Here is an 8,730-nt window from a genome sequence, read left to right as displayed (position 1 = left end):
TGGATGTGTTGCACAGTATTAGTATGTTAAAAGTAAATCAGAATTCTTAACGTGAGAATTAAGCATAGTAGTAAACAATTGTTTAATTCAAGAAAAACTTAAGGATGACACAAAATATTCAGTAAATGCGGTTTCAAATTCGTGTTCATCGGATCTACATAGAATTAAATTACTTTAATCTCAGTCAGCCCTGTTTAAACACCTGCTCAGTACACTGTATTTAATTACACATTCGCGAAAACTACTTCATTAGTTAATTTGAATTTAAATTTATTTTGGAACGTGTCAGCACCAAACAAGGATAATTACAAATGGAGGTTTAAATAGCGCTCGACCAGACTCCAATCAATCCCAAGCACCCCTGCGTTAACAAAACAGAAGAAGAAGAATTCACTTCCGCCCAAAGATGGCCCCTTAATTCTGTTATATGCACGAGCAGTCTAATCGTTAAACTATTGTTTCGCCGTGCTAAGATAAACATCCCAACAAGTTAAATTTGTATGAGTAATGAACTTTAAGTCACTCATGCTCTTTTATCTATGCCCATTTTGCCCTGCATCGTTACTGTTGTAGACGACTTATGCTCAGCGAACCAACGTTAGCCACATTTCAGCTAGCCAACTAGAGCCGTGCCAAGATGGATGAAGCTACGGCCGAGGTGATGAAAGACGTCCCGGCAGAGGAACAGTCCATCGCTTTGGATGTTACATCTTCTAACAACAGTACGACTCCGGTTGAGGGCACCGCAGATGGTAAATGTCAAATCTCAATTTTAGCACTGACAAAAACTGCAATTATCCATCGGCCTTGTAGCAACGTTTCCTGGTTGAATATTGGAAAGCACACCACTGACTATAAAGTCCTATTTCCACGTATGTGTCTATGTGATTAAACCGTGATGAAAGTTAGTATATGGTATAGTTTAAATAACCTTTTTGAAAAAAAAAATCTGGCAGTGGATCCCATTGAAACCTAACAAGTTGGGAGTAATGAACTGCATTGTGTATCTTTCATTAGCGTTACCGGGCCAAGTTTGGCTATCAACAGTGTATTTCAACCTTCGTTTTTGCATTGCTCGTCAGGAACAAACATTGGAATTCTTGACAAATGTGAGGTCTTTTACGTGCAAAGTAGGGTTGGGAGACTGCGTCATCTAATTTGCATAATTGGCCGTGACACAAAAGCATGCAGAGAGGACGTTTGCAGTGGCCTGTTTTGTTTCTGCGTTTGCGTGGCATGAGCCACACATAGTGTATTCTTCCGCTGTAATTGCTTCATGTTTTTGAGAATTGCATTTTAAGTTTCGTAGTCATTCATGGCAGTGCGCACGTAAACCGAAGGCCACCTGTAATGTTTTTATAAGGAGTGCTAACAGGTATTGAGTATTAATCTTTGAAACTGGTGTATGGAATTATTGACCTATATGGAGTTCCACTTAGAGAACACAGTCATTAGATGGGACTTATCAACTTAAATTGTGGACCGGAAGATTACACACGGTGCATTACTTCAGTTAAATAAACTCAAGGTCTTCATCTTATATGCATTAAAACAGAATATTTATTAATATAAACTATGACAGCAAATATATTTGCATATAATACGTGTCAATTAAACTGTAGTATTTGCAAATTCGGTAGTTTGCCAACCCACATTAACTCCTAAAGAGGATGAAAAGGAGACAGATGAGCCGATGTGTGTGAAAAGAGGGTGGCATTGGAGTTAATAGTATTTATCAGTAATACAGGGAACATTTGAGGAAATGTGAATGTTTACTTTTCAAGTCTATTTCGGTGTGCGCCCCTCAATTTTCTGCTTGAGCTGCAAACATTTTAATTTAGGGGACACTGTGCTCTAAGTAAAAAAAAGTTAGTCTGGAGCCCTGTTGAAGGCAAAACTGATAAATTTTTTATTTACTTTAATGAGCGGGGAAAACTGGCTAATATTAAGACTATAATACAAAAAGCAGCACATAGCCTACATTAAAATGCAATGCCACTGTTGATATGTAAAAAAAACAACCTCTGACTTAACATTTTATAAAGGTGTTCAAGATATGTATTATATGTGCTCTATTTATAGGGCTATTCTGCTGCCAAGATTGTGGAGAAACCTTCAGAGAGGAGGCAGGCTACTTGGAGCACCGCCATCAGCACCCTGACGGAAGCTGCTTAATGTATTTAGAGCCAGTGGAAGATTTGGATGATGCCGACAAAGTTGGGGAAAGTACAAATTACTGTCATTTGTGCTCACAGTCATTTGTTAATTTGAGTGAATTCCACTCACACATGGAGAACCACCATAGTCAACCCTCTAGCACTCAGCAGATTTCTGGGGTGACGAAGCAGCATACCTTTGAATGCGCTGAATGTGGCAAGAGCTATTCTATGTTGGGACACTATCTCAATCATCAACGCACCCACATACAAGCTTCCAAATCCCTATTTAAAGACCTGGAACATTTGAAGAAAAAGTCCTTTCAGTGCGAGTCTTGTGGGCGGAGTTATTCTCGTCAGTCTGCCCTCGATGCACACCGACGTTGTCATGAAGAAAAGTTAATCAAACCCCGAAACAGGACTTCAGAGGAGTTGATTCCTACTGCTGAGACAGTAGTTGAAGCCAAGCCCGTTGAAAAACAGACTCGTGCTGCTCCTGAGAAGCTTGTCAATTGTCCTTGTGGTAAATCCTTTTCTTCATTGCAAGGCTTGAAAACACACCAGCGATTCAGCCACTCCAGCCAGTGCTGTACAGTAGAAGCTAAAGCAAAGCAGAGGAAAAATGTATTTTACTGTAAGGAATGCAGGAAGATGTTCCATGGCCATCTTGCCTGGTTCAACCACGAGAAATGGCATGAAAACCGCTCAGAAGGTTCTGCAAATCGATTTCCATGTGAGGTCTGTGGGAAAGTGTTTATGACTCAAACCTTCTACTACAGACACCACCGCATGGCGCACAGCGATGAGGCCCCGGCGAAGTCATTTCTCAACCAAGTGGGCCAACTGCAGAAGAGGGCGTTTGAATGTAACGATTGTGGCCTCAAGTTCTCCAGACCCTCGGCATTTCACGCTCATCAGCTTCAACACACAAATGCTTTTAAAGAAACTGAGGGATTGACCCAGATGCATGTACCCGTACGTCAGCAGATGACTTTGGAAGGTGAACAGAAAGAGACTAAAATATTGAGATATCAAGCAGACGCAGAGAATGTTCTTCGGCTCAAAGGCGAAGAAGACCCTGATGCAAATGAAGAAGATACGGAGAGTTACGAACCTGGGGATTTCAATGTCTTGGTGATCAGTGCGAGTGAATCTGAGGACGAGACTGTCCAAGACTCTCATGTTGAGCAGGGTTGTGAATCTGATCAAGAGGCTAGAGGCTTTGCCGAAACAGTTGAGCCACCCAATCCTCTGGTTTCAAAACCAGAACTGGGCTTGAACATTGTACAGGTTGACCTCGAATCTGGCAAGGAGCAGCGCCCCCCAGCAGCGACAGAAGCCGAAGACAAAGTGCCGGCAAAAAGACTTGATTGTCCAGATTGTTACCGGTGGTTTACTAGTGAGGCGTCTCTGCGGGCTCACTTAGTGTGGCACAGCATTCATGAGAGGAGACGCAAGAAAGGTCAGTCCGTGGAAGTTTACACATGTGACAATGAAGGTAGTAGTTATGCAGCAGGTGATTCTACAGAATATAAGAAGCAAGAATTAGAGGAAAAAAGTGTGATATGTGACAATTGTGGTGTGTATTTTTCACATTCGTCTGCTTATGTCTTTCATCAGTTACATCAGCCCAACAGAAAACAATTGCTATGCCAAGATTGCGTGAAGTCTAGCTCGCAGAAAGCTAGTTTGTTAAACCACACGAACCGCTCTGCACAAAAGAAAGAGAACATGTCGATCACAAAAGTGTACAATCCAAAGAAAACCCTTCTCGGCCCCAAGATCTACCATTGCGAGCAGTGTGGGAAGGGTTTTTGGTCTTTAGGCGCGTACTCGCATCACAAGCAAAATCCAAGTCAGTGTGTAGATGTGAGACTAAGGACAGGGGTTGCGCAGCCATTGCACCGTGGGCGTTCCCGCTGCAGCCTTAAAGTCGCATGTCCCGTGTGTGGTAGAAAGTTCCGTCACAAGGGCATTATGACATTGCACATGCGTATACACGAAAATGGCAACCACAAATGTGACATCTGCAACAGATCGTTCCGTCTATTTTCCAGCCTCCTTAGGCACCAGGTCGTGCATAACGAGCACCTCCCGCCACCTATTAAGTCTTTTCAGCATCAGGTAGAGCAGCTGCAAAAGAATACGTACAGCTGCCCCGACTGCGGGAAGCTGTTCTCCCGGGAAAAGGCCCTCAAGTTTCATATGAAGTATCATGGCAATGAGAGTGGGCAATCACCTTCACCCCCCAGATCCACACAGGAGGACTTGCAGTGTGCCCTGTGCCTGACATTTTTCAAAAACAAGGCTTCTTTGAGGGCCCACCGAAAGATTTGCCTTAAAAAAGAATGCCATACAACAAATTATAAGACAGAAAACCAAAATAATGATCCTACTGGTGTGAAATCACAGGAAAGCTCGCTACATAGCACTGTTGTAAAGAAAGAAATGGACACAGAGGAGCTACACATTGAAAGTCCATATACTACACGCCACTTAGAAAAACCCACTCATTTGAAATACAAGTGTAAAAAGTGTGATAGAAGCTTTTCAGTTATTGGGGCTTTAAACTTGCATAAAAGAATTCATGCTAAGGGCTACAGAAATAAAGCTAAAGCAACATTAGCCTCTGTGGTTAGCGAGGAAGAGTTAAGGAAAGACTTTCCCTTTTCTTGCTCGGAATGTGGGAAGCGATATATGTCCAACTCTGCCCTCGGCTCCCACAAAAGATGGCACTCTAATAAGACGTTTAAAGTGTCATCACTGAAGGAGCAGTTTTCAAAACACTGGCTGCAGGACCACCACATGTCCACACTGCAGCCACAGCCTGACATAAGCGCAAAAAGTGAGCCCCAATTGGACTTCTCATGTCCAGAAGGTTCACTTTTAGGTGATGATACAGATTCTCAGGGAGGTGAAGCCTCACTCGAATCAGTCAGCCGGCTCATTCCAGATGGCAGTGAACCCGCCTCAACAACCCTGGTTTCAAAAATGTACCAGTGTCCCCTCTGCTCAGCAAGCTTTTCCAAACCCAGAGGCCTCCGTGCCCACAAATGGCAAGCCCACTCAGTGAGTGCAGAAGACGACCCTAAGAATCCAGCAGATGGTCAAACTGAAGCATTATCAAAAGTAACAGTAAGTGTTGCCGACAATAAAAACCTCCCAGCAGGCGAAGAACAGAAGAAATTAGATGCCTCCTCTTTGAGTTCCATCCCAAAACTTGAGCGTGGACTGCAGTGCAGCACTGCTGTCGTGGATGACAATAAACTTTGCCCAGAGTCTAAAATGGCAGTCCAAGCCCCTGAGGCCTTAGCTGAGATGTCACTTCCCTTGAGCCGCATATCAGAGCCCACGGGCAAATATCTCTACAAGTGCGGGAAATGCGGGAAAGCTTTCCAGACTGAGGGGCAGTTAGAAATTCACAAGACCAAGTCAAAGAGCCGGCCTTTCGGCTGCACCCTGTGCTGCAATGCCTTCTGGACTGACAATCAGCTGCAGCAACACCTCACCTGGCACGATCAGGTGCGATTTCGGCTCCCCAACGAGGTTCGCTTACGTCTCAGTGCTGCTTTGACCTCAAAGTCGCTCAAATCAGCAAGAAAGTCCTTTCGCTCACCATCTCCATTACCAAACCAAAAATGTACACATTGTCAAAGCGGTGCATGTGATTGCTCTAATCCTCCAGTCAGTGGCTTGCAGGACCTCACTGAGCAACACCAAGCATCTATTAGTGATTGCCGAGGCCAGAGTGATGGCCCTGCTCCTGTCTCGTCAGGAGATTCAGATGGCCTTACTTGTCTTGAATGTGGAGCTACTTTTAGTCAAGAAACTGATTTACACCAGCACTACAGCAAACATGCCCAAGGCATGTTTTAGAAGAAAGTAACTAAATATAAAATATTGTTTACATGTAAACCTTAATACTTTTGGTATTTGTAGGTCTTTTCTGTCAAGGATATACTTGGTACTCTCACTATATTAGTCTTAATATATGTTGTTCTCTGAAAGCTTTTCTTTACACTGGATTAAGTATTGTCTTAATGTTCTATACCTTACACAACCTCTCCTTTTAAACACATCATGAAAATATTTACAAATCAAAATTGAGCTGAACAGATGCATCTAAAATAATATATATATATATACATTTAATATATTTATGCATGTGTGAATCATTTTTAACTCTGTTGAAGATCAGAAAAGTACCATCTTATTTTTCTGCTGTCTTTTTAAATCTTGAAGTGCCAAATTAGAGAGATATTGGATAAACCCAGTCAAAAAGGCCTGTAAAGCACGAATATGTACAACTTGACCGTTTTCCTTTTCATGGTTTGTTTCTATGTTGTGACAAAGCTATTTACTGCTAAAAGGACTGAGGTTTTTGTATTCATTTAGAGAGTCTCTTAGTTGCATCTATTTTGGGAAAAGATCTGTACCGTAAAGATGTTAATGAAGCGCATTTGTTTCTGAGGTGACTATCATTCTTTTGACTATATGTTAACCTGCTGTTTCTGACGATCTAATAAATGGATCTATTGTAGTCTGAATTAGTGGCTCATGTAGTGAATTCACACCTTTTCATCTTTCATCTGACTTTTTGAGTAAAATAAGGGATCACGGAGCATTACAGAAAGCTTTCATTCCCCAGGGGGTACTGCAGTTTTAGTTCAGTCACATTTGAAATGTGTTTAACAGTACCTGAAATGTAAAGATGGGCTGAATTATATCTCTTGGTTAATAATGACGATGTTATGCCATTTTTGAGCTAACCAACTTGTAATATCAAAAATGTATTTTAATATTTGATGGTCTATAAAGATGGATTTTCTGGATCTGTTCTTAAGAGTTTAAGAGTTCTAAATCTTCTGACTAATCTATCATCTGTGAGCGAAGAGATATCTTCAACTAAATGTGCGTAATTACCACTTTCCTACCTTTTCTTTAAGCACTTTATAAAATGCTGATAAAATTATGTGTTAATCATGAATTTTCTTACTTTTCTAGCCTACAAGAGGAAGTATGCACAGAGGTACTTGGGACCAAAGTCGACAGCAGTGGAGGTCTTGAGGACTGGAGGAGGAGAGGTGAAGGATGTTGAGGACCAGGAGATGGAATCTGCCTGTCAAGCGCAACATGAATCTGGGACAGGGAATGGTTGTGACGAGGTCGGTTCATCTCCGACCGAAGGTTCCACCTCCATGAAAGCGGTACACAAGTGCCACATTTGTGGGAAAGCCTACTCGTATCTGCTGTCTTTTCGAAAGCACATGCAGCTGCATAAGAAAAGGTCCTCTTTAGCCAAAAGCTTGCACGGCGACACAGCTCGGACGTACGACTGCCCGATTTGTGGGATGGGCTTCTACAGGAAAACCCGACTACAGGGTCACATGATAACCCACAGGTCGCGCGAAGTGCACCGGTGCGACCAGTGCAACAAGAGCTTTGCATCCTTCAGTTTGTGGATTGTTCACGAACAGCTCCATAAAACCAAGCCCTTTTGGTGTCTCAGTTGTGCCAAAGGGTTCAAACAAGAGGATATGCTCGATAAACACCTGCAAAGAGACCATCTGGGGAACTACAAGTGCAACGTTTGCCCCAAACGTTTCCTCACGTCATCCCAGCTCAGTGAGCACCTCAGCAGCCATGCTTCTATATCTCGGCCTGTGAGCTCTTTGCATTTTAAAATGGCTGATGGTGATGAAAATAAAATGGAAAACGGAAATTTGTCTATTCCAAATGAGGAGCCTGAACCGCACACTGATAAGGGAACAGAAGAACATTTCGACAAAGCCAGAGGTCTCTGTGAGGATGAAGAGTTTGCTCACTCTGAAGAATCGGATTGTGGGGAGCCTTTACACAAACCTCCCGCATTGTCTACATCACCAGCTTGCCATCCAGCTGATAAAGAGACAGCAGGAGTAGGAGAAGCACAAACAGGTCTTGTACTTGATGGCAGTGACAAACTGGAACAAAACCAACACAGAGCGCATCATAAGTACTGGGAATGGGAGTGCTTTGAGTGCGACATGGGCTTTGATGACGTGTCTCAGCTTCATGTGCATTATATTAAACACGCCACTGGAGAGGTGCCTTTTATACAGGATGGCATGGAGGGATGAGCTTAACTTGACTCTTTTTATTCCAAATAGATTTTACCAATAGAAAAATGTACATTGAGTTTCAAGTAAAAAAATCTAACTTGTAATAACATTGTTCTGCCAAAAGATGTTTTTTTTTTTTTTTTTTCATTGTGGAATCACAGTAAAGATGTTTCAAAGAAGAACATGCTTACTTTTCTTTGTTTGTACTTAAGCTTGGTATTTCACTACACCTATTGCTCCTTTTACTAAATAAATATTTTGACTTATGGTAGGTTATGTTCAGTATGTAACCTGAGCCAGCAGTGCAATTTGGTTCTCTGTAAGGGCCAGCCTTTCAGCGGAATTTCAAATGCAAAACAAGAATTAAAACTGTTATGCTGTGGAGAGGATATCCTGGCTTTCCAGTGTAGTGGAAGTTGTTGGGCTTCGTCCAATGAAATAGAGCATCTTGTCTTCCCATGTAGAAATTGAAT

General features: G+C 42.3%; 1 protein-coding gene across 3 annotated transcripts; it reads left to right on the top strand.

Moving 5' to 3' along the window:
• The first annotated feature begins 406 nt into the window (after positions 1 to 406).
• Positions 407 to 8,428, top strand: si:ch211-261d7.6 (zinc finger protein 99). Of its 3 annotated transcripts, none has more exons than XR_008572112.1 (3): positions 407 to 752; positions 2,083 to 7,067; positions 7,161 to 8,428. XR_008572112.1 is itself a non-coding variant. In XM_054782991.1 (3 exons), the coding sequence occupies exons 1-3, from the start codon at positions 638 to 640 to the stop codon at positions 8,273 to 8,275; spliced, it is 2,766 nt and encodes a 921-aa protein (XP_054638966.1). In that variant the 5' UTR covers positions 407 to 637; the 3' UTR covers positions 8,276 to 8,428. The 3 variants fall into 3 exon arrangements, 2 of the variants coding, with proteins under 2 accessions (XP_054638966.1, XP_054638965.1); XM_054782991.1 differs by having other exon boundaries at positions 2,083 to 3,618; XM_054782990.1 differs by having other exon boundaries at positions 2,083 to 8,428.
• Positions 8,429 to 8,730: the final 302 nt, after the last annotated feature.

Source organism: Dunckerocampus dactyliophorus, chromosome 7, assembly GCF_027744805.1.
Source record: "Dunckerocampus dactyliophorus isolate RoL2022-P2 chromosome 7, RoL_Ddac_1.1, whole genome shotgun sequence".
In the NCBI taxonomy this organism is placed as follows: domain Eukaryota; kingdom Metazoa; phylum Chordata; class Actinopteri; order Syngnathiformes; family Syngnathidae; genus Dunckerocampus; species Dunckerocampus dactyliophorus.
The sequence above is the reverse complement of the archived record's forward strand: the minus strand, read 5'-3'. Positions and strand labels throughout refer to the sequence as shown.

Coding starts and splice junctions, on each gene's coding strand:
- si:ch211-261d7.6 (XM_054782990.1), top strand. CDS start 638: ATGGATGAAGCTACGGCCGAGGTGATGAAAGACGTCCCGGCAGAGGAA. Junction 753..2,082: donor GGTTGAGGGCACCGCAGATG/GTAAATGTCAAA, acceptor CTCTATTTATAG/GGCTATTCTGCTGCCAAGAT.